The sequence below is a fragment of the Osmia lignaria genome, chromosome 9 (genome assembly GCF_051020975.1).
Source record: "Osmia lignaria lignaria isolate PbOS001 chromosome 9, iyOsmLign1, whole genome shotgun sequence".
In the NCBI taxonomy this organism is placed as follows: domain Eukaryota; kingdom Metazoa; phylum Arthropoda; class Insecta; order Hymenoptera; family Megachilidae; genus Osmia; species Osmia lignaria.
The window spans coordinates 13782660-13807692 of record NC_135040.1 but is presented as its reverse complement, the minus strand read 5'-3'; the positions used below and the strand labels follow the sequence as shown (position 1 = coordinate 13807692).

General features: G+C 31.1%; 4 protein-coding genes across 12 annotated transcripts; 1 reads left to right on the top strand and 3 right to left on the bottom strand.

Moving 5' to 3' along the window:
- Positions 1–35: 35 nt before the first annotated feature.
- BHD (folliculin) lies at positions 36–5565 on the bottom strand. Its single transcript, XM_034324179.2, has 18 exons — positions 5430–5565; positions 5163–5309; positions 4933–5095; positions 4579–4854; positions 4335–4511; positions 4021–4256; positions 3911–3952; positions 3633–3836; positions 3435–3557; positions 3107–3379; positions 2950–3020; positions 1928–2089; positions 1738–1843; positions 1326–1597; positions 1139–1251; positions 722–1051; positions 399–633; positions 36–318 (listed from the first exon to the last, which is right to left on the bottom strand). Exons 2-18 carry the CDS (start codon positions 5301–5303, stop codon positions 177–179), a joined length of 3066 nt encoding a protein of 1021 aa, XP_034180070.2. The 5' UTR covers positions 5304–5309; positions 5430–5565; the 3' UTR covers positions 36–176.
- LOC117604185 (MAPK regulated corepressor interacting protein 2) lies at positions 5560–8107 on the bottom strand. Its single transcript, XM_034324066.2, has 6 exons — positions 7873–8107; positions 7715–7799; positions 7334–7452; positions 7097–7165; positions 6958–7011; positions 5560–6754 (listed from the first exon to the last, which is right to left on the bottom strand). Exons 1-6 carry the CDS (start codon positions 7922–7924, stop codon positions 6684–6686), a joined length of 450 nt encoding a protein of 149 aa, XP_034179957.1. The 5' UTR covers positions 7925–8107; the 3' UTR covers positions 5560–6683.
- A 1152-nt stretch (positions 8108–9259) lies between these two features.
- Positions 9260–13574, bottom strand: LOC117612087 (TOM1-like protein 2). Of its 4 annotated transcripts, none has more exons than XM_034314923.2 (9): positions 13266–13574; positions 12779–12948; positions 12259–12540; positions 11909–12178; positions 11518–11815; positions 11334–11454; positions 11228–11258; positions 10229–10279; positions 9260–10027 (listed from the first exon to the last, which is right to left on the bottom strand). In XM_034314923.2, exons 1-9 carry the CDS (start codon positions 13321–13323, stop codon positions 9833–9835), a joined length of 1476 nt encoding a protein of 491 aa, XP_034170814.1. In that variant the 5' UTR covers positions 13324–13574; the 3' UTR covers positions 9260–9832. The 4 variants fall into 4 exon arrangements, with proteins under 4 accessions (XP_034170814.1, XP_034170824.1, XP_034196705.1 ...); XM_034340814.2 differs by having other exon boundaries at positions 9262–10027; positions 11126–11258; positions 13266–13570; XM_034314933.2 differs by lacking the exon at positions 10229–10279 and having other exon boundaries at positions 9261–10027; positions 13266–13572.
- A 1211-nt stretch (positions 13575–14785) lies between these two features.
- LOC117603279 (uncharacterized) lies at positions 14786–24197 on the top strand. 6 transcript variants are annotated; one of them, XM_034322302.2, is made up of 10 exons: positions 14786–15018; positions 16048–16272; positions 16520–16717; positions 17367–17486; positions 17578–21332; positions 21405–21817; positions 21902–22093; positions 22164–22700; positions 22765–23007; positions 23118–24197. In XM_034322302.2, the coding sequence occupies exons 2-10, from the start codon at positions 16079–16081 to the stop codon at positions 24195–24197; spliced, it is 6732 nt and encodes a 2243-aa protein (XP_034178193.2). In that variant the 5' UTR covers positions 14786–15018; positions 16048–16078. The 6 variants fall into 6 exon arrangements, with proteins under 6 accessions (XP_034178193.2, XP_034178164.2, XP_034178202.2 ...); XM_034322273.2 differs by having other exon boundaries at positions 21402–21817; XM_034322293.2 differs by lacking the exon at positions 14786–15018 and adding an exon at positions 15042–15177 and having other exon boundaries at positions 21402–21817.
- The last annotated feature ends 836 nt before the right edge of the window (positions 24198–25033 follow it).

Here is a 25033-nt window from a genome sequence, read left to right as displayed (position 1 = left end):
TCAATACTTGTCCTTATTTTCTGACTATATTGCAAATAAAAATAATGCACAACCTTGAATATATAAATATTGAAAGAACAAATTAAAAATACAAATAAGAGAATATACGTATATTAAATTAATTGTTACCAAATAATACTCTACAACACGTAAAACATTTTGGATTGATTACAAAGTTATGCTGGGTTTGGTGGCAATCCCATTGACCAAGCGTCTAATAATTTTTTATCATGAGGACCAGCACCTAAGCTAAGCATAAGTCCAGAAAGGTCTCCGCTATGCCCACGACCTCTCATCGCATGGACTACTTTTGCGATGCTATAATTAAACCAAAAATTATATTGATTTATGAATATGAAAGAGGAGATTAATGTTATAAATATTTCTGATCGCTATACTTTGCCCATTCTTCTTGCAGTGCAGCAAAATGTGCTTTAAGAGTAGAATTTCCAAGTTTTTCATTATCCAGTGATTTTTCAATCTTTGTTAATAACGTTGGGAGCTTTAATGGTAATGTACCTGTCCATCTGACAACATGTGAGCTAGAATTTTCAATTTTATGCTCACTAGATACGATATCTAATCTACACACATTCGCGCATGGTACAGGTACAGCCACTGAAGTATCCACACCTAAAATAAGTAAGATAATTCATATTCATATTTAATAGAAGATTTGAAATTAGTATTAAATTTGATATCCTAAATACAATGTAAGTACCAATAAAGTTACACTTATTAGGATCCATATATTCTGTTGCTTGAGTTTTAACTCTTCTACATGCACGTGGAATAAGAGAACTAAGTCCATATAAAGATTCCAATCTTTGAATGTTTGGACCTCTTACCAAAATTTGAACACCTGTTAAACTAGAATATAAAAGTTGTCTAAACTGCTCTTTTCCTAATACAATTCTTAAATCTCTAAGTATCACTGTAGTAGATTTTCCTGAGACTTCTAAGAATTCAGACGTTACTTCTTGTTCATTCGAATTTAAATTTAAATTTACAGGTAATTTGGCATTTACTAAAGTGAATCCATCTTCGGTTTCTAAAAAAATAATGTTTTCTTTTTTTTTAACAAAATAAATTTAAATCATAATTTCCTTTCAAATAGAATATCTTTAATAATACTGACCAATCTGATGCTCTAAATTGTAGTTTAATTCGTCATCTAATAAACTCATGGGAAAAATTTCCACAAAGTGTCTTGCTCCTGCACTAAGAATCCATACCAGCCACATGTGAATTCTAATTTAATTGTAACTTGTTAATATCACATGTCATAAACATTAAATATTTTATTTAAAAAGCATAAAACACACCTTATAAACACATGTTTTTCATTAGTGATACTGATCAAAGTTCTAGGCTGTTTATTTGAATTATTGTATGATCCTGATCCATTGTTAGCTGATAGACGAACAATTCTTTGTGGACATTTTGCTTCTTCAGCATTATACTTTTTTTCAGCAAAATCTTGTAATTCTCTAATTACTTCCTTTAAATTGTCGACTAAAAAAGGCCACATGTTTAGCAGAAATTGTTTATCCCTCATGAAAACAATAAAACTGCACCATTTGCGAAAACCTCTTGCCTAGAATGGAAGGAAAGATTTCTTTATATTGATGAAATTTTCTTCTATTACTTTCTAAGTATTAAGATTATAATTATTGACATGATTTGAATAATTTGTTGTAATAGCTACCAAACATGCTTTTTCGTTGCATAATTCACCTGGGCATCTTTTAATGTAAATGTATGACTTAAAACATGCCCCCTATATTCATCTCCAAAGTAGCAAACACCTTCTTTACCAGGATGTACTTCACAGCTTAAACTCCTTGAATGATTAAATTTAAAATATAATTTTTAGTTCTTAAACATATGTACAATACATATAATAATGAAATATTATATATTATACCTAAAACATGCGTGCTTCAATAGGCACCAAATATCTTGAGTTAACGATTGTTGAGCAGATAGGAATGATGTCCTGGTTTCATGTTCATTACTTAAATATTTCACATTACCAATACTTTGGCATCCTTCGCATTCATACTGTCCATCTTCAACAATATTTTGACTCCGTCTTAATATCTCTTTTGGTCCATAAAATTTTAATTTCTCTGTGCTTTGATTATCGTAATTACGATATGTTTGAGTTGTGAATATTACTTTAGGTCCATGTGATTCACAAAAAATACATAAAGCAATAACAGCATTCATTGTTAATATAACTTTCTTGTGCGAGTATTACAAATTTATTATTCTCTGTATACTTTCATTGCTTTATTATCCTTATTACGTTCGATACATATGTTTTGTAGATATAAACATATCAAGATTTTCGAAACTTAAACATAATGTCTAAATATTATACATGTCTAACAATTATAGGAATTCGAATTATAATTTAGAACATAACCTCTGGATTAAGTACCAGTCACAAAGTGTAGCTAACGAAAAAACACAACGAGAATATATTACTTGTCTACGTTTGGTTCACGTTTTAAAAACAATGAAATTGACTTTTTTCTGCTTTTTCACGTGATAAGCCAGAAACGAAGGCAAGCCAGGAGCACGTGACATTATGATAGTCTTTTATACATATCTGCACACACATTTATATCATTTATTGGATGAATTTACACATACACTTAAACTTTCAACGACCTCGTGCAAGTAAAAACAAAGCTATGTATATTTATATAGTGTAATAAATTGTTCATTATAAAATGTAATATGTAATAATATTAAACTAACAATCAATTACCATTTAAATATTAGGATGTTTGATTTTAATGATTTTTAACACAATCAAAAATCATAATGTATAATTACTATTATCAAGCTTGTATTATGAACTTTCATATTACATAGATTATTTAAAAATAAAGAATGCAATAAATTCATCTTTATTTTCTGTGATAATTTAATTTTAACTTAGTAACTTCATATGCAGCTCTCATCCATATACCTACTGCATGTGCTTGAGGATTAGGGTATTTCAATTCCTGTAACATATTTTAAATAAATTTGCATCTTTGTTTAATAAAGAGTATTAGAGTTTCATTTATATAAACAAAAAAGATTGTAATACTTTATATCTTTTTATATGAGAAGACTGTGTATGCACAGTATTTATAGCAAAGTTTTCAGCAGTTCTTACAACTATAGCAAATGCATCAAGAGGATTCATGTTTCTATTTAATGCATTTTCTAAATCATTTTCCACTTCTGTTAAAACATGTAACAGTGTTCCATCATTTATAGAAGTTATTTCAAGTTGTTCTATTATTTCCTTTGCTTTGCCTAAGGCATATAACCACATATCTGCTGTTAATTTCTTATCATTTTCATATTCTGAAAAAGTCTTAAAAAATATATTTTTATGATGCCAATTAATTTTATAATTATTCATATCTTACTTTAGCAATATTATGAAAGAATAAAGAGTATAGTCCTCCTTGTACACCACCCACTGTTCTTTCAATAATTTGACTAATTTGGGTAAATGTTACACACACATTTGTTCCCAATATTTTATTTTCCTGTAACATGTTATTCTATTTAGATTTTTTAATTATTATTATTATTATTATCTTTTTTATTAGATAATATAAAACCTGAATGGCATGTTGAATTGCATTAGCTCCACGTGCAAGACTTGTGCCACAATCCCCATTTCCAAATTGTTGATCCATTTTATTTAATTGATTTGTGCATGCTATTATTGCTTCACATGCCATTGATATGACTGATAAAAATAATTGAGCAGTTTCGTAACTAATTATTGGCCCTTGAATATTTATGTCAGATGTGTTGATACCCTGCATTAAGACCTCATTTTAATATTCAGTTTTATATAATATTATATACAAATGAATCAAGAAAGCTTAATTACCTTACAATACTTTTCTGATGTAATTAGTTGTGTTGTATCGTCCTAGAAATTAATTTTAATCTTAAATTATAGTTAAGTCAGAATATAAATTAGGCATATAAAATTATTACATTTTTAATGTTCATTGTTTCAAATGTTAACACTTTTGGCCATGCGGGTGCATATGTTGGAAAATCTAAATACTTAATCAATACTTTAGTAAATGAAAGGTTTAATAAACAAATGTGAAAACCACTGACATCAGTCATCAATGATTTTACATATATTCTTTTCGTTTTTAATCCATATGTTTCTACTTGTTTAACAAGTTCTAAGATAAAGGTATTTGTCTCTATTTGATTATGACCTAAAAAAATAAATAAGGATACAGACAATACTGATATGAGCAAATGAAATTTGTACATATTTGATTCATTTACAATACCAAAGTTATTTATTATAATTGCAATCTCATGACCAGTATGAAATGTTTTCATTTCACATATATTACTTTGACCTTCTGATCCTGAATTCAATATATTTATTACAGGTTCAAGTATTTGCTTAGCTAAATTTGAAAACATTTCTAATTCATACTCCTTACACATTTTCCTTTCATATTCTGGAAGGTATGTATTTTTTACATATTATGCCATTAAGTTAATATTAATTTTTAATAATCTCAATACCTGCTTTCAGAAGAGTCATTTCTCCATTGTTTGCAATAGAGTTGCAAACAGAATAGATTTCATTTATATTGTTTCCTTCTTCTGACATAGCTCCTGCTATTTTATAGATAAAAATTATTGGTGAAAAATCTTGCTCCTGAGTAGTACTTCCACAATAATGGGATGTACTTTTTATTGTAATTATTTTAACAATATATCCTTTTGCCTCAGCTTGTAATTTAGCAGCAGTAAAATTAATAATATATTCTGTATCATTTTGAATAATTAACAATATTCCTATACATAAATGTTATTTATAAATTATAAATTCTAATATGAAATGAAGATGATGTAATGATGTTTGCATTTCATTACCAGAAGAATGATCAAATCCAACTTCTTCAATAACTTTCAGGATATCATTAGCTGGAGGTGCACAAAAAGTATTTCCTAAAATTGCTGCTGTTAACATGCCAGGACCTACAAATCCTGTATATGTCAATTCATTTTCTACTTTGCCCCCAGATATTAACTTTACCTGCAATCAATATAACATACCACTTTATAATTAACATGTTTTCTCTTAAATATACAGAATGGCTTACCTTTCCAGTCATATTTGTATAATTTTTATGTAACACTGTATTACAATTTTCTAATACAATTAAACCATTATGTAGTTTTGTCATTCCCAAAAGGCTTTTACCAATTATTTCATTTGTATAATCATGTATTAATGTAGACATAATTCTCTGTAGAAATATTACATAAATAATGTGACTATATACACTGTTTATAGTATTCGAAATATATGGGCAAATATTTTAGCAGTTTATTATGTATAAAATGAAAAGGTTAATCAAATAACTAACCTATACATTACAATTTACAAAATTTTCTTTCTAAAAGATATAAAAAAAAATAATTCAAATGAAACAACAAATCTAATACATAGTATTAAATTAGAAAACAGTAATAATTTAGAGATTAAGAATAAAATGATGCCGTATATAAAGATGCATTTATTTATAACTGCATAATTCAGCCTTAAAACGGCCAAATATTACACTACATTTCGACTACGTCTGCAAGCTTTGCTCTTTTAAAAATACCAAAAATTTCATTTAAAGATCTTCGTGGTTAATTTCTTAAGTGAAATTGAAGTTAAAACATTCTATTTCAGATCAATATAGGATAAAGATTTAGAATGCAAAGCCTGCAAATACATTGATGACAAAGTTCATTTTGTCTAGTATTCATATAACAATCTTAAACATTATCAGTCTACAAAGTTATACTAAAGGTTGTTTACATAAAAGTATTTAGATACAATTGTCGTAACGATATCAGCAATGTATCATGCATTCACACAACCAATGCATGTAATATGTACACCATTCTGAGATTAAAAATTCATTATTTTCACGCTGCATTCATACCACGCAGGGATCTTTATGTATACTTAACCCTATCTGGTATGTATTTATGAACTGTCTTCACCTGCACTATTTTAAAAATCTACAAACGAAAATGACGATTGTATTACATTATTTCGTTTATGATTTAATTTGAATTTTATATTATTTTTTACATTTAAAGAAAGTTTCTGTACACTTGTATACTCTTTAAAATTCAAGTAGCTTTAAAAAGCTGTAGTAACAATAAAAAAATTATATGATACTGTCAACAAAAATATATATAAAATCATAACAAATTAACATAAGTTTTTTAAAAACTTTTATAGAAACACTATTTCATGCAGGTTTTTATATAGTAATAGTAGAAATATATATGTGCTTGTGTACAAAACTTTCAATGAATAAATTTCAATTCAAAGCTTCAAGCCTCACATGTACTAAAAACCACATTTACAATTTCACAAAAAAATTCATATATAATTAATTGTAACAAATACATTATGTATGAATTATATAACCAGTTATGTTCACCAATTGCAGTTCTTTGGAATTTTGCAAATTAAGTTTATTTTTAAACTTTAAGTTTATATATTATTCACTGTTTTCATGTTATATTTAAAACATAAATCAGGCTAATTTTTAGCACTGTTTGCCATTCTATTCTACTTCAATTTATATCTTTATATCTTTTACAGATTTCTTTCTTTCTCAAAGTGATTTTGTGATATTATTAAATAATCGTTTACCCCACCATGATTCCAAATCAAATGGTTTAAAATCTGAAAAAGGTAAAATTAAATTATGTTCAAGGCATTAATGAATTTAATATGTAACTTTGAGACCAAAATTGAAAGGGAAACAATTATTTCATTGAACTTCACCTTAAAAGAAATATTTTATACCAAATATTCAGTAAACCATTAATAACATTTAATGTTTAATATAATTTATTCATATTTTTTTTTAAGGAAAACTGACTTACCCTGAAGAGTATCATTTGGTTCACCATCATTATAGTATACTATAGAGTTTGGACCTGGAATAAATGAAATATATAATCCGAATCTGTTTCAACATGTATTTCCATGTATTTAATTAACATAATATTAATTGAAACTTACTAGAAGGTTCTGAACAATCTGAACCATCGGAAGATTCACTTCTTTGCCGTGTATTAACTTGGTTCCATGCTAATAATGAAAAATTATGAGTACAATGTTATGAAATGACATTAATATATAATTCAACATGTATTTTATATGCGAATATACTATTTTATATTTTATACAAATAAAATCTATACTATTTGTTGTGGATTTTTGGAATTTGTTGTGACTTGTTTAAAGTTTTCAACCTACATTCATAAACAAATTTAATAAGTTCCTCGTGTTGAGGTGTAATAACTTCCTGTATTTGATGCCTCTGTGAACTTAGTTTAGATTTTCCATTCATATGAAACACTGGTTTTGGTACGTGGCTGTGAAATAAATATTAATTTTATCGTCCATATTAACATAATTAAACATTCTACGCTAAACAATTTTTTTGAGATATATACTATTTCTGTATGACATTTTATGAATTATAATTTATGAGTTTTAAGAAGAATAACATACAGCTTACACATGCTTGTTTTTATGGAGAATTATGAATTGCGTAATACTGAAATGCTGAAAGTACAAAAAGAGAGAGAAGAAAGTAACGAACGTTGAATTAAGATGGGTTAAGGAACTACTTACCGGGTGCTCTCATGATCATCGTCAGGATCTGCTTTTCTCGTTAAATCGCGCAAAGTCTCTAACCTCTCGAGATTCTGACTTATTCCTGAAACAATGTAACGATTAGCGACTCTAATACTTATAAACATAATTAAATATTGTTCGGGTATTATAGTTACCTCTTCTTGTCTTAGCGACAATTTTGCTAGGTCCTTTTGATACAGTATACATGTTCTTTGTAAGAGCACAATAATAACTCCGTATTATATTTACGATACCAGATCATCCGAGGTTAATCTTAAATTCTTAGCTTAGAATCAACTAAATCACACACGATTCAAATCACTACCGAACAGATCAACCACACGGGTTGAAATGATCAGCATGAAATACACGATGAGTGAACCACGTGACCTTAGCTCGTGTATCGCAGTAGTGTTCATACATTAACAGTACATATGTATATATACACGGTGAAACCAATTTGAAAAATTTAAATCCGGGTATCTTCAATACCATTAATGACGGAAGCAGTTTACGTAATATTATTTTTTATGATCAACAATCATATTTGAAACTTTACCTATTGTAGCAAAATGAATTTACTCATATACTTATATTTCATCAATCATTTTCGGTAATAAACCACAACATTGATAATACATTACAAAAGCACGTGGTTCATAATAAAAATAGAATTTTCTCATTATAAATATTTTCTTTTTCTCTATATTATTTCTGTATTATAAGGAGAGAATTCTTTGAAGAAACACGTGTTCTTTAACGTAGTGGAATATTACAAATTATATATAAAATAAGACATATATAACATGTAACAAATTTATAATTTAAATTATATTCAGGAATTTATGAAAATAGAAAATAAGTGCAATTTTTCAAACATTCAATACTGATTCAAACGGTTATATTAGATAAAATAACAATTCCTTAAATTATTACATATTCAAAAATCAATTGGTACTCACAAATATGAATTATTAACATGATTTACATAAATAAGAAAATTTAACTTCTTCTGTATTTTAATTTATATATCTATATGAAAAATATGAACACATAAGAAAATATTTCATTTCTTCTTAAATAATAAAACCCAATATGTTCAATATTATCATTAGTTCCACTGTCTGTCAAAAGTAATACACTGTTAGTAAAAATATTTTTACTATTTGATATTAAAATAAAATGTTCATCAGTAGAAAGAATATAATACATAGTGGTTTTATAAAATCAAATATTTAAACAGAATTCTGTCGTTTCTATTATAAAGAATATCGGATTTTTTCATGATGTACAACTTATTTAACATACAGATCTTTTTTTTCAAACAAGAAGATGTTAACATCAGAAACAGAAAATTTACATAAAAAATCTACATTATCAGTAATATACCTATATTATTATTGTAAAATATATAATTGATTGGTAATATCAATAAGCAAATATAACAATACTAATAATAATGAATTTATATTACTCTATAATAATAGTAATACTTAATAGAAATCAAAATTACTATAAAAGTAAATATATATTATATTTATACAGAATGTCAAGTAATCGAGACAATTAAATGTAATACAGAGAAACACTTCCCATCTATAGCATAATCAAGTCAATTATTTGATGAAATATTCATTTTTTTGCATTTTAATCTGCAAATTTGAAGAATGTAATTACACAAATTAATTATTTTTATATCGCTCCAAGGCATAAGGCAACATATTGTAATATAAATGTTATTTTGAATACCATGTGTTTTTTTATATATAAATAATATAAATTAATATTCCTATTCTTTTATTTTTATTACATAACGTTTATATGTAACAATTATTTCAATTTTAAAATAAGTTAGTCGTTATTAGAAAATTTTTACAACATAATGAAATATTAATTTATGGTCATGTAGTATTAATTACATTCTTAAGTACATATAAGTGCAAAGCATTTTCTTTTTTCTTAGTTTTCTTTTACCTTTTTTCAATCGTTTTATTATAACTTCTAATACCAGAAGTGTGTTACTAGAAGCAGTGATTTACGAGAAAATTTAATTTTTTGAAGATTAAATTAGATCAAACTTAACTTCCTTAAATTTCTAAGAAATTAAAATTATATTTAAAGAGCAAATAAAGATTTATCTTGATCCTTATTAATTTGACGTTGAATGTTTGAATTTTCAGAGTTTGTTGTTCCAGTTGTAGCAGTGGTTGCAGGTAGAGTGGGTAAAGCTTCAGCTGCAGCAGCTCTTTCTGCTAAGAAACGTTCAAATTCTGACGAAGTTAAAGATTCCTGGTCACCGTGTGCTCCTGGCTAGAAAAAAAAGTAAAATCTTATTTTAATAATTATCCCATATATAATAGTAAACATGATTTAGAGGTTTGTAGAAGAGCTGTAACAATTTCTATACATCGTTTCAAATTACATCACTGAACAAGTGAATATTAATTTTGATTTTATAAAAAAGAGTTAGAAAAGGATTAGTTTTTGTCTTACTATTTTATATAGGCTTACCGTATGATCTAACCAAGCTGCCATTTCATTAAATTCAGATTCCCGGTTCAGCTGAATATTAAAACAAAGAGCAAGAAATAAAAATAAACACATTCAACAAAATAACAAAATATATGAATATGTGTATGTACATACAAGGTGTCTAGGAGATGTTCAGGAATTGATTCAATGTTGAACGAATTTCTGAAGTGGGTCTCACATATTACAGAACACCTTGTATGGGTTTTATATGTATACATACATCAGGACTACCGAACATTTTCTAAACTCAATGCTGCAATATCCCCTCTAAATTAGTAGCTACATACTTTACTCTATTTTCTATATTTGCCTACACGTAATAGATATACAATTAGAACCAATAAATAGGCGGATAAAATGACCATGGAAAGGGTATTTTTTTCTTATAATTACATCTGGTTATTATGTCTTGAGGAGCAAGAACTGTGTGCCGCTTAGGAATCCTTAGTTCGACAGCCCTGTATATACACATACACAGGCAAAATAGAGGATAACAAAATGAAAAACTAATCAAACGTTTCATGCTCTAAAAAGCTATGCATTAAAGAAAAGTAACTTTTGAGTAAAGCTTACTAAAGTAATCAAAATCTAATATTCAAATATTGTAAAACCAAACAAATACAATGTTCTTACCTCTATTAGGATAGATAATTTTAAGCTCTTTGTATAAATTCATAACTGAATTATTTGTAAGTATATAATATAGTACTAGTAAAACATACGAAAATTTATATAAAATCTTTCAGTGCTTATAATAAACTTACTGTTTTTTTTTTTTTTTAAACTAAATAAATAATCAATATTTGTATCAGTTAGTTAGTAATATTGGCTAAATGCTTTGCAATAATTAATATAGTGAGAGCAGAAGTTACGCACAGAAGTAGTAGCAGTAGTAGAAGCAACTGTAGAAGCAGTCTGTTGGGGATATTTAGGATTACTGCGGTTTAGAATCGCTGTACTGAGGCTTCCTCCGCTCACCTGCTCCAAATTGTCCTCATACTTGCTGCCACTGTAATTGAACCAAGTTAATATTACGTGACGTGTAATTATAAATAAGATTTAAATTTCACTGATGAATAGAAACCTGTTTTTTGTAGTTTCGTAGGTCGTGTTGCGTGACTGTGCAAACATATCAAATTCATCATTATCACCTTCTTTCTTTTCTTTTCGTTCTATCCTATTTTTATCGGCATTATCAGCTATATCTGTGATTTAACACAATACAATTTAAAATGTATTACTTTATTTATCAAAAATATAATACTTACCCATTCCTGTTACTTTTTTTTCTAAAGTATCAGTTTCATCTGATAAGTCTATAAGAGAATCAGGTTCTTCCTTTTTATTTGACGAAGCGGAATCCATGTTTTGTGGATGACCAATTGTTTGTGCCAAAATAGTACTTGCAGCTACAGCCTTATTTTTCGTGTAACGCGAATAACGCAAAAATAAATTATTCAGTTCATCATTAATCCGTAGTAATTCTGCTGTCATTTCATCGTGTGCCAGTTTTCCAATTAAATCAACAACTCGTTCTTGCATTGCTTTGCATGTAGAATGAAGTTCCTATAAATATCGAAATCATTAACGAATATTTTAACTTATTTATTTAGTAAAAACGCTTCTACTATGATATTAAATAAATATTTATATTCGTACAGTTAAAAGTTCAAAGTCAGCAGGATCTGGTTGTTGACTATTATTCTGATCAGAACTTGTAAAGAATGCCAACATTTCTGATAAGACACGCATGTTTCCTTGTACAACATCAAGTTCACTTTGTAATTTAGCCATTTGCTGCTCGTTTAACTGAATTAATTGTCCTGAAGATTGATTCGGTGGTTGTTGAACTTGTAATGTGGCAGGTGTTATTGATTGCTGTTCAGTTGTGGGGACATTTATAATGCTCTGCTCTGATTCAGGTACACTCTGCAATTTTATTAATAGTCATAAGAAATTTTTCGTAAAATTTGTCATAAAAAATATTTGTTATATTTTAATAATCTTACTCGTTCTGGGGTAATAATAGGAGCCATGGCGTCTAAATCAGTCATTGGAAATTGTATACCTTTCACTTTTAGTTCTTGATATACTTGTACAACTCCTTGAGTATGGGGTTGATGACGGAATGTATCTGCCCATGTTTGGATTAAACTTAGAACCTTTTCTTGCACCGCTGTTGGTGGTTCATTTTTTGGTCCAATTAACTTAACTAGTTCTTGTATAAACTCTCGCGAACAAGCGAGAGTATGAAAACGTTTTCCACAATTTTTCACGCATGTTTCTAGTACCTAATTTATCAATATTTATCAATTATCATGTTTGTAACAATTTTTTATAAGATAATAAGTTTCAACTAAAAGTCATGACTAATCGTGTAGATTAATTATAATTGAAATTTATATTAAAATATTTCGGAAAATTAATTAAATTGAGAAATAAATACCTTGTATCAATATTTAATTGTATAAAATAACTTTAACATATCTTGTCTAAAATATAAATATTACCAAATATTTAAGTACTAACAGTAAGAGTATACATGACTATAGTATAATTTTTTCCTGCAGCTTGATTGAGTCTACGCTTAATTGCTTTAATTGCATCTCTTGGCCCATCCTCTGTTTCATTTATAATATCACATATTTCCATGTTAAGCGTCCAGTTTTCACTTGGCAAACTACCATCCGTAGCTTGTTCTATAATACATAGATAATACATTGTTCCATTAGTTAATTTCATTTTAGTATCATTAATTACTTTTTTTTAAATACAAATGTTTAATATGTTATAATCTCAGAATTCTTTGGGTGATTTTACTTTGTGTATGTGCGTGTATGAGTACTCGCGCGCATGTATGTGCGACAAAGCATATACGCATATACAGAAAGAAATCCATAAGTATCTAAATACTTATCTCTATTAATATATAAACAACTGTTTTGAAAAAATGATCATTAAAACATATTAAAGTAATCGGCATGACGTTGTTTGCGAAGGTAAATAAGCAACTCACCTATCTTTTGGCCTACTGGTGTTGAGAATGGATTGACATTTACTCCAAAAAATGACATCGTTGTACGATATATAAAACTGTTTCAATACTGGATACTGTTAGTTTGGCTTACTTGTGCATATATAAGGCACGTAAGAAATTTTGACAGGAACGGTATTTGATAGTAGATTACAAATTTATTATTCCACTGAATGATAGTATCATATGACCCATACGATGATAAAGGCAGACGCAAAGTGTCAGGAAACTCTACCAATCAGACGCAGTACTTCGAGAATTGTATTATGATTGGTTCCAGCTTACATCTTTAACCTATATATAAATACATATAAAAATCATCAATTTAAAATAAATTTCTTAATAATTTTGTAATGTTAAAAAGAAAGTTAGTATTCGTGTATTCTCCATATTTGCAAAACACAATTATTGTCATTTTCTTCTCCCTTTTTTAATATTTCGAAACTAAATTTTTATTTGAGATTTTATGTAACTGAATAAATTACTTATACAGAGTTATGGTATATGAAATTTTGGTTTTACTTTTTCATTTATGTAGAATTAACATTAAGCTCATAAATTTAATTTTACGATCACTGTCAACCAGTCAAGATTTGTGTGTATTTAATCGCATAAACGCTAGGCTTCCCTCGGTTGAAAGTAGGAGAAAAAGTCTCCCACTCATCTGATTTATTATTTATTGTCGTGTTAGTAATGGCAGAGAAGGTGACTACAGATCCAACAACATTGAACATGCCTCTATTCTTGAAGGGTAAAGATTTTGGGAGTTTCAGACACCCCCAGACGAAGGCTGGTTCTATTTTTTTAGAAATCTGTCAAAATCAGTACATGACTGGACAATTATTAAAATAATCGTTTGACAGACTTCTATTCATAAATTTGTACTTTAAAAAGACCGCCATAAATTATTATATTTTAAAATCGACCGCTGCGCCATCTATACAGAAACAGCGTAAACTACTCAACAACTTATCGGCGGAATTTCGGGGAACACTAGCGCCATCTATCAGCAAACAGCGGAAACTATTCGAGAAGTAGTTTCCGCTGTTTGCTGATAGATGGCGCTAGTGTTTCTAGCCATTCAGTCGATGAGTTGTTGAGTAGTTTACGCTGTTTCTGTATAGATGGCGCAGCGGACGATTTTTAAAAATCATTAATGGCGGTCTTTTTAAAATACAAGTTTGTCAAACAATTATTTTAACAATTGTTTTATATAGTCTGTTGTTGACTTTGACAGATTTTTCTAAAAACAAAGTAGAACCGAAAAGAGTCAAAATTAGGCCTTTACTGCTGTCAGTACGAGGTATAGTATAAGAGGAACTGGGAAAACAGGCACAACTGTTATATCAGGTGTGCGCTCTCTGCACGCAGATCTAACTTAACTTAGGGGTGTCTGGGATCCCTAAAATCATGCCCCCCTCGAGAACAAAGGCATATTCAATGTTTTTGTATCCGTATTCACTGTCTAACTTCAAAATAAAAAATTAATCACGATCCGCGCGTCACCTAGCGGAACCTACAATAGACAGTCTCACGCTTTCAGATTGAGAACGAACATCGCATATTTATGTGTTTTGAACAACAAACAAGTAAAGGTTTTCTAGTGTCGCACCGTTAATATCCACAAAGTTTCGTAGCGGACGTGTCGAACAAGATGCGTAGAAAAATTATATCTCCTAACATTGCATAATCATGTTATACCCTGACCGGTGTCCAAGAACCGAAATAATGCGAGGTGGGTACATATGTACGAAGTGCGATCAATAAATTATTGAGAAAGTTTTGTCAAAAATATGTTTCAAACATTTCAATGTTATATCAAGTTATAAAAGAATATTTTTATTCATTTATAACTTCTTTCAAATAAATACATTACGTTCAAGTGTACTAACTGGTGCGTTACTTTTAATATTTTAAAGTTAGTCGCACTTACGATACATCCAAAGATGTTTAAATTGACAATCAACAAGACGTGCTTAACTAGTGTTTTTAAAACGTCAGAAGAGCTTCATTTCTTTACGATGCTTCTATGTATATTATATTTTGCCTATCACCATATGAAATCATATTAATTAATTATTTAATCGGCATTCGATATGTTTTCGACAGCATAATTTTTCATTCAAATGGTGAATACCTGCGTTGAATTGTGCTAGAATTGCACAGATTTATTTTTCGCTTTTGTAATTTAATTCATTTTAATTTGTACGTTTTCATTCAAGATAGTTGTCTAATGTAATTTATTTATAAACCTATCCGCAAAATCGTGTATTTAAGGTTAAAAATAAAGCACTCATATTATTTACTTTCATTAAGTATTGCACATATTTAAAAATATTATGTAATAATATATAATTGAATATACAATTCTTTGGACTTTATAATGTGTTTAAGGATTGGTATAATGTAGTTATTGTTTATACACTTAAAGTACTATGAAAAGCTAAGTGATTACTATGCAAGAAGTATCAGTTGTGTTGACCTTGAAATTGTTATGTACTTTGTCAGCAATGCATATATTGAAGGAAGAATTGCTAGTGTCCTTTTTGCTTGAGTATTTCTTTTATTACATGCATCAAAACTTTTGTCAATTTTAAATGAAGCTTGAATTAATTATACATAAATGATAAAATTGAATAATTAGAAATTAATTAATAGGAAGTGTTAGGATATATAATTTTTATGTAATACGTAAATTTATCTGTCTACTTTTAATTTTATTTATATCTTTCTTTATATAATATTTAAGTTTAATGGATTAAAGGTGGACAAGTATGAAACATTAAACATGTCTCATGGCTGGAGGCAGGGGCAACAACAAGCAAAGTGGAAATTTAGACAGAATACATCAATGGCTCTATTGCCATCAGCTTTATGCTTCTGTCAAGCTTGAACTTCCTTTGAGTAAAATATTTAAAAAACATCAATGTAAAGAAGAGAGCCGGATCGTTACAAAAAGTCTTAGAGATCTACATGATAACATTTTGAGGTAAAATAATAGTAATAACAATAATTTCATATTATAAGATTCAAGGAATATTTATGAATAATAATCAGATTTACAATTGTATGAAAAAGTATACTTTTATAAGTCTCAGCATGATTTAATTAAAGATTTTGTTTTATTGTGTAATACTTGTTGCATCTGTTTACAGTTTGTATTTGTATCAAACAATTTATGTGTACAAAATGTAAATTTATAAATACATAAAACTGAATAGAACGTTTTATTGTAGCATATTTACGGATTCTTTGTATTGTGATTTTAATATAATATATGGACATAATATAATACGAACAAACCAGTGTATTATTAAAACAAGGGCTCCACATTTTTATAAGGTTCTCAAGCCTTATTTTATGCGCATTAACAATCATATTGATTGCATCATTGATAAGCTGGAAATTTTTCAACATATAGAAAGCTTTGTGAGGTACTGCCATATTCCTAATCATTTATCTAGAGCAGTATCTATGAGAACTATATATGTATAGAATTTATTACTCATATAATGCAGACTATCTCTGCATGAACTATTGTATAATTCAGAAACATCTGTGTAAATGTACATTTACTAAAAACTTTAAATATATTATTTTAAACACAGCAGAAATGTCCACAATGTTAACACAAATTTTTCTGAATTAACAGTTTAATGTATTCCTTATATCCAGAAGAAAAGATACTATTTGCATGCATTTATTTAAATTGTATATTAATGATAATTCTTTTAATAAAATACTGTATGTTTTGTAATGTCATAAGAATCTGTATATCATCTACATTATGTTTGCTACCTTTAATTTATATTTTTAAATAAAAATCTCTTTTTAATTATTTGAACTATGTTAATGATATTTCTCTGTTACTAAGTTTTTAAGGATTTTTAAATTGATCACTGGCTTGTTTTGTTATTTTTATGCACATAGAAGTTATTTTTATATAATTAAATTTGCATTTTTGTAATGAAACTTAAAGAGCACCGTAAATTGTAGTCATTAGTAAGTTATATCTATCATTTCATTGTAAATACTATAAAATGTACATAGTATTCTTCCTAAATAATCTTTTTATATTTCCAGACTGTTATATACCAATTCAAATTTATCAAAAGCAGAACAATCGCTGGTAGAATATATTTTGAGCGACTCAAAACTTATCGATACATCCTCTGCCATTAAAATATCAGATGCTAATGAAAGGTTACAATTTATAATTATAATATTTTGAAATTTATTTTATCAAACGCTGCAGTATTTTTATCATTAATGCTTATAAATATTTATGTTAAAGATATGTGGACTACGCGTCAGCTGATCGTCCCTTAACAAGCATTAAAAGCACAAGAAATGTAAGAGAATATGCTCCAGCGGATGTAAGTCCCACTTTGTCCGATATGGCTGATTCTGGTTTAGAAACTGGTTCTGTAAGTCCACACGAAAATACGACATCTGAGAATTCGAGCACCGATTTTGAAGAATTGCAAGTCACGGAATACAATTCAACAAACGACGATATAGACAAGATACGTGCTAGACGTGTAAACAATAAAGATCAGAAATTAGTTATCGATAATGAGCATTACAATTCGTCTAATTATAACAGCACGTGTCATCTGAAGGATTTGGTAGAGTCAGGATTGATGGAATGCGCTTCTAACGATCATAGCGCGACATGCTCTTCTTTTGATGCGGAACAACCTCAATTAGATTCCTCTAGTTCATCCACAGAAAATGTTCCGAAAGCGAAACCGCATACGGACGAAATATTTCAGTATGAAAACCAAGTACTTAGCGATCCATTTTACGAATCGGACTGTGGCAGTGATGAAAATGAATCATTTGAATTTATTGATCTTGGCAATGCATCATCCCTGAGTACCGATGCAGAAAGAACGTCAGCGAAAGAAGATTCTACTGAAAAATTACAAGATGAAAATCTTTGTCAGTCCAATTACTCCCAAGCTGATAATGCACAGTCAGAAAATGTAAATGATGGAGCATCTAATGATACAACCAAGCAGAAAAGTTCCTCCAATACAAGCAATTATTATTTCATTGATGCATCGACGCTTAACGACGAAATAGAGGTTCCAGCATCGAACGTAGTTAAAAATCATTGTTTCGACGACAAACCGCAATCGTATACTTCTTACACCTTCAAATATGTTACAAGTAAATCAAACGATTTTGTTGACGAGCAGTGTTACAAATTCACACCCCTTAAAGCGACTAACCTACAAACTGGACATGAGAAAGTAGCAGAATTTCAGAGGGAGTTGAAGCTTACAGAATACCTGGAACCGCTCGCTGATACGCAAAAAGTAAAAAGAACCGATTCCATATCCGAGGATAAGATAAATTTAAATACGGAGACGAATAAAGAATCGTTGGTAGTAGAAATTAAGGAAGCTGACAGCGGTGAAAGTGCGCATCCTTCTCCTTGCCCTGACAATAATACAAATATAAACAACGACCGACATGTTGCATCGCGAACAAATAACCCTAGTGACTCGGTCGCGGTGTATACTGAAAAAGAAACAGACGAACAAACCAATAATAATAATAATAATAATAATAATAATTCAGTGGAAGATACTCGACGACCTTCTCTCATTAGAAGGAACACATTCGAGCTGGACTCGAATGACGAAAAACTGTCGGTATTGCGACAAGAATACGAACGACGCCAAGGTAATCTCGTTTTCCAGAATGCTATACCTCAGTATTCTGGACACCGAGTCGACGGCGATTCCTGTTTTATTCCTCCAGAAGAACCATCGATTCCAATGAACAGTAGTGTACTGAAGAAATTCACCATGGAGGTTCAAGTATCAAGCGATCCTCAATATCATCCGGTACCGTATCTGTCTTTAGATAATACAAAGTATGAGAGCGATCACACGCCACCAGATGCTGATTCCTTTTTGGAAAACAAACCCAATACGGTATATCCTGTAACAAAGAGCGCCAGTGATGAAATAGTTATCGATCACCATGCAGAGTTGGATAATGATTCTAGCAACTGCAGTAACAGCTTGCCTGTTACCTTAAGTTACGCTATAGAAAATGATAGAACGGATACGATGAAAAAAATAAAAAGTAAATGCGACGAGACAGCGCCAATTATTTCTGGAGGTGTCAGCACATCGGACTATTCAAAGCCTACCGATAGTCCCACTGTGCGACGAAAAACAGAATCCACCCCTATCGTTTCTGGAGGTTCCGTGATCATGAACGAACCTGATCTAAGAATAAAACCAACGAGAATGTCTTCCTCCATGACCGCATGGGTGGTTGACATGAGCGACTGCAATAAGAATGATCCTAAATCGAGCAACGTTCATACAGGAATGTCTCAAAGTTTCTCCACTTCTGAATGCATGAAGAGACCTGCGAGAAAGATAAGTAATCATGATAAACACGGTAGTCTAGGTTTCTTTGTTAATTTGAAAGACATGGATAAGAAACCAGCCGCAGAACAGAATCAACCGACAGAGAAGAAGGAACAAAACGGATGTAGTAAATCTTACTGTGAATTTTACGTTGACATGTCCAACGCTACTGAATCATTGAAACTTAAAAAACCAGAGATAGAAGAGCCTGCTGATAAATGCGAGAAATCCAACGAAGGTAACGATAAAAAGAATATTTTCTCTATGTTCATTGATTTAAGCGATCCGCCCAAGAATCCAGAGAGCAATGTGCAGCTTTCGCACAGGAGAAGTTTCTCTGCGTTCACCGATAAACAGACAGAAGCAAAGTCGGACGATTCTAATTCCAGTAAAAATAGCAGTATCACCGCGAGGGAAGATCAATCGTCGACGGAACAAAAGTGTGTCAGAGAGAAAGCGAAACCGAGCGTTTTCATGTATATAGAGTCTGATTCTCCGGTGGTGAGAAGGAGGACCTTGTCGACGTCTCGGCCAGCGTTTAAACGACATTCCTGGAACGTGGATAAGACGCAGAGTGTTAATAATAATGGTCAGGTTGCGAAGGAGTTGATGTTTAGAAAGGAGCACAAACGGGCGCACAGTCTATCCGTGGATCGGGGAGACTTGAAGAAATTCCAAGGGAAGCCTAATTCGTCGACGAACTCTCTGAGCGACCAAACGAAACCAGAATCTATCCCGCAGAAGAATCCGAAACTTCTTCAGGAAGGTAATAATGTGACCAACATGGATACATCTTCGGAGGATTGTTTCGAGTACGACGTAAGGGATACACCGCCGAATTCTCACGTTGAAATAATCAACGAAGAACTTCGTGTCAGTATAAAGGAACACGAGTATACCGAATTAAAAACTGAACGAACTACGGAGAGTCTGAACGTAGGTGATGTTAAAGCGTACGAGGACGAATATTCAGAAACTTCTGGATGGGAGAAGACTTGTACAGAAAGTACCGAGGGACAAACGCGGAAGAGCGAAACGTTTGATATAAGTAGCGGCAGCGGGCCGTCACCTGATAGCGATAATCATGATTACGAATTGTCTGAATTGTTGAACGGAGAAGTGCCAAACATGGATCGATCTCAGGTAGTTCCTGCTGTAGGTAGTAAAATATCGGAGACCCATAAATCTTTGAACGAAACTATTAAAAAGATTGAAAGCGAATTGAAGAATCCGGATTATGTACAAACAGAGGCGACGTATGATAATCATAACGCGATATCAAAGAAAAGCGAAAGGGTTGCAGGGAATAATTTGAAGACTACGTCGTCGAACTTCGTTCGATTGTCTGATCTGGATAAGACGCCTGTAGCATCTCACAGCGCAGACATTTTGTGTGTAAAAGAAGATAGAAGCACCTATCGAGTACGCAACAATATTTCAGAGACTTCTTGGATTGAAAATAAATTACTGATTTCAAGGACCAATGGATCGGTAAGACCACCTCCCAGAAAATTTCCATCGATCATGAGTACCTCGTTACCGCCTAAGCAAAAATCTCCTCTGGAAGAGTTAACAGGGGAGTACGATGGGGAAGGAATTATATCAGAGTCTGATTTAAGCAGCATGCAAAGCAGCATGGGTCGTTCTGGTGCTGGTAAGTGCTTTGTTATATTAGAATAAAAAGAAAAAGGAATAGTGAAATTGATTGTGTACTTACTTTCAGAAGGAAGCACAGAAGAAACTGAAACATCCAGTTTAGCAGGGAGTAGACCATATAATAGATTAGGAGAAGACTTGCTAAGAATGTTTTTAGAGGAAATCAATCCGGATGTTACTATAGATGTAGCAGGTCGTCGTATAAGAGCTCATAAATGTATATTAAGTTCTCGTTGTCAATATTTTGCGGCGATTCTTAGCGGTGGATGGATCGAGAGTGCTGGAAATGTTATTTCTCTGCAAGGATACTCTTACGATGCTGTACATTTTGCCCTGTGTCACATCTATAGTGGGGAAAGTAACATACCAGATTCTATAAGTATAGTTGAACTTGCTACGTTAGCTGACATGTTATGCTTGGAGGGTCTGAAAGAAATTATTGGATATACGCTTAAAGTTAAATATTGTCACTTGTTTCACAAGGTATATAGGAATTTATATGTATAATTATTTAAGCTGGAAATTTCTTTATCAGAAGAATAACTTGTTACCTAAATTGTTTCACAGCCTTGCCAGATATGCGCCGTTGGTGTGTTAGAATGTATGCCTCTAGCAGCAGCTTACGGTCTTGACGAAGTTTACCGAAAATCTCTTCGATGGGTTACCAGACATTTTGTACGAATTTGGCCATGTAAAGCATTCGCGACGCTTCCAAAAGAACTAATGGCAAAGTGTTACCATCAACATATCGTGCATATGGTATGTTCAGTGCGTTATAATATATTTTTTAATTAAAACAATTTTCTATTTTTATTTTCACGAATAACAGTCTACGGACAACGTACTTCAAACGATGATGGATTGTGACAAACTGCTGGCGACCCTACCAAACGTGCGTTGGGCTGAACCGGTGTTCAGAATGGTTTCAAATTTATTGGAAACGTCGGTGAAATTTTTATCGGACAATTTCTCAGGAGTACTAGGAAACGAGAATTTCCAATCTCTTGGACGAGAATTAACGTGGAACATAAGTCGTTTAGAAGATAACTTTTTAGCAGCAGCTGAACGCTTGCCGCCTGATCAAGCTTGCAAAAGTTATTCAAAATTGCATAAAATGTTGGCCTCGGTGCAACAGGACGAAGCCCAAGAAAAATTTAAATGGGGCCCATTATTTATTGATTTTTTGAAAAAAATTCAGAGCCGAGTAGAAAAATGCTTGGTTAGAGACGCGGCACGAGCCGCAAGGACAACTACCTGGTTAAAAATGGACTTGGAACTTCGACGTAGGATACAGGAGTTGGCTTGCCTTGTAATTTTACCACGCGAGACCATAAAACGTCAACCAAAGAATCCTAACTTTATTAAAGTAAGTAGTGTTATTCAATGACAGTTTATCGAATATCGTTTCTTAATACATTTATCTGATACAGGAGCCAAGACCGACGTCCAGTCGTTCAATGACGAATAGAAGCTTAGATTTGAAACGGGTAAAAATGGTTATATCCGAGCATAATCACAAAACTTTGAAACAAATGGCAGTGGTCCAGCAGCAACAGACAAAGAAAGTTTTTAACAAACCAAAAAGCGATCCACTCGAACGTAAAATGCAAAATGATAAACAAATCACTACTACAGAAACAAATCGACCAAAATCGTGGCCCAATAAATTAGAGGTAATCATTATTCTCCATCGTTTCTTTTTCTAAAATTTACTTTTGATAGTTGCAAATAAATTTCAAATTATTTTTAAACAGTCAGAATTTTATCATGCGCTAATTTTTAGGTGAAATCAAGGTATCTGGAGCCTAGAAATAAATCTGTTCCTAAAGAAACTGTGCAACCCCCGCAACAAGAAAAGGTAATGGTACAACAACGACGGAAAATAATGATTTCATCTTCAGATTCATCTCGAACGTCTAGTCCAGCAATGAAACGTGCTACGGATAAGAAACCATTGGCCAAGATAAAATTGCCTATAAAGAAGGACGTGAAAGCTCTTTCCTCGGATAGTTTAACCGAATCGAATGCCACTAGAACAAACAATAATAAAAAAGATTCTATCAGTAAAAGTTGTGGCATTACGCGTCCAGAATCGCCGTCGTTCAAGCAAAAGAATACAGAAATAGGTTTATCTGTAGATTCGTTAGCAGAATCTAAAAATAAGCCTGCAGTTGTTAAGAAGAAAACCAACAAAATGGACACTTCGATGTCCACCGATAGTTTGATGACTGAAATGACAACAACACCGAAATCAAACACGTCAAATAAACTGTCACCGACTTTGGGGAAAGCAGCGAACAAAGCACAAGTTTTTGATAAAGGGGCAAAGAAAAGTTCACCGCCTACGCAACAAAGAAGTCCGTTAACGGCATTGAGGAGACCACGAAAGTCCTTGGAAAGTTCAACTGCAGCTAGTAGAAGTAGGGCAGCAGCGATAAGCGCTTATCATTTGCGAAGAAATCTTTTGGATGCTGCAAAGACCCCGGATGTACCGAGTAAGTCATTGAATAACGTGTCGTATAAAACTACAAGCACTCGGCCGGTTTCACAATCCACGGTTAATCACCCTAGCGTAACGAGAGAAAAGAAAGAATCGGTATTGAATCAACAGGGTTCCGAGAGCCCTAGTAAAAGATCTTCCCCTAAATCGTCTGGCACTAATAAAATAAGTAAACCTACCGTCGTTAATAAAAGAATAACTGGTAATAGTAAAGCATCTTGCGATGAGAAATCTAAAAATAAGTGCCATAACGGGGAGGTCCCGAAACAACCTACGGTAGGTTCTAGATCGGGAACCTTTTTGAAAGATGAGCCCACAATACTTAAGAAAGCGGATATTAAATCTTCTCAAATTAATACTTAAATACACAGACTGGTCGCTATGTGTGTTTTTCTTCATACATCGCGCCATTTAGCTTTACGAATTAAATATAAAGAAAAAGAAACTATCGTCTTTAACCGCAAAACGTGATAATTCAAACCGCGGACTCGTACTATGTGTAAAAATAGGATTATATATAATTTTAATTTAAAGCAGGTTGCAGTTGATATTATTAATAATCAAAAGAAAATATATTTGAAATGCATTTATTAGATTATAGAAGAAAAAAAAAAAAAACGTGCTATGATTTTTGTTGTAACGTTAAAGGTAATTATGAAATATGGCACTAGGAGTATGCAAGTTTCAAATTAAAAGTCGTTTCTTTAGTTATATGATCCTTTCAATTATCTGGCAGAGTGGGAATCTTTAGAGACGTCTTAAGTATTGATTGCATTCAATTAAACTATTACACAGTTAGAATGTGTTTAAACAAATATCACAATCACAAACGCAGCTAGCTTAATATCCCACCCAATTCTCAACCAATGTGCGCATTAATGTCATAGTATTACATACTGCATATTTATAGATTGTAGATGTAACATGGCCAGTTATACAATACATTTAGATAGACAGACCTTTCTTTCTTCCACATTAAAGAGCCATATCATCTGTAATTGTCTTGTAGAATTATATACTAATTTGATTAATTGCAGTATATGTAAAGTAACTTTTTCTTACCATTTAATGTTGCCATCATACCAATTAATACTTGTAAGTAGAACTCTGTTTATCCTCCAGCGTTTCTTATTAATGAATTATATGTAGTTATTGTATTTATTTATTAAATTTATATCTCTATTTTGCAATGTACATTT

Bases quoted from the DNA above. Each gene is read 5' to 3' on its own strand.
- LOC117604185 (XM_034324066.2), bottom strand. From the start codon at position 7,924: ATGTATACTGTATCAAAAGGACCTAGCAAAATTGTCGCTAAGACAAGA. The intron at 7,166-7,333 runs GTAGGTTGAAAA...TTTCATTATTAG, and splicing joins TATTAAATTTGTTTATGAAT to CATGGAACCAAGTTAATACA. The intron at 7,012-7,096 runs GTAAGTTTCAAT...CATTTATTCCAG, and splicing joins AGATTGTTCAGAACCTTCTA to GTCCAAACTCTATAGTATAC.
- LOC117603279 (XM_034322273.2), top strand. From the start codon at position 16,079: ATGGCTGGAGGCAGGGGCAACAACAAGCAAAGTGGAAATTTAGACAGA. The intron at 16,273-16,519 runs GTAAAATAATAG...GTTTTATTGTAG, and splicing joins CTACATGATAACATTTTGAG to CATATTTACGGATTCTTTGT. The intron at 21,818-21,901 runs GTATATAGGAAT...ATTGTTTCACAG, and splicing joins ATTGTCACTTGTTTCACAAG to CCTTGCCAGATATGCGCCGT.
- BHD (XM_034324179.2), bottom strand. From the start codon at position 5,303: ATGTCTACATTAATACATGATTATACAAATGAAATAATTGGTAAAAGC. The intron at 4,257-4,334 runs GTATTGTAAATG...TTATTTTTTTAG, and splicing joins AATTATAATAAATAACTTTG to GTCATAATCAAATAGAGACA. The intron at 3,837-3,910 runs GTAATTAAGCTT...GTCTTAATGCAG, and splicing joins CATCAGAAAAGTATTGTAAG to GGTATCAACACATCTGACAT.
- LOC117612087 (XM_034340814.2), bottom strand. From the start codon at position 13,323: ATGTCATTTTTTGGAGTAAATGTCAATCCATTCTCAACACCAGTAGGC. The intron at 12,541-12,778 runs GTTAGTACTTAA...TTGATAAATTAG, and splicing joins TAGTCATGTATACTCTTACT to GTACTAGAAACATGCGTGAA. The intron at 10,280-11,125 runs GTGCGTAACTTC...TTTAATATTCAG, and splicing joins CTACTACTGCTACTACTTCT to CTGAACCGGGAATCTGAATT.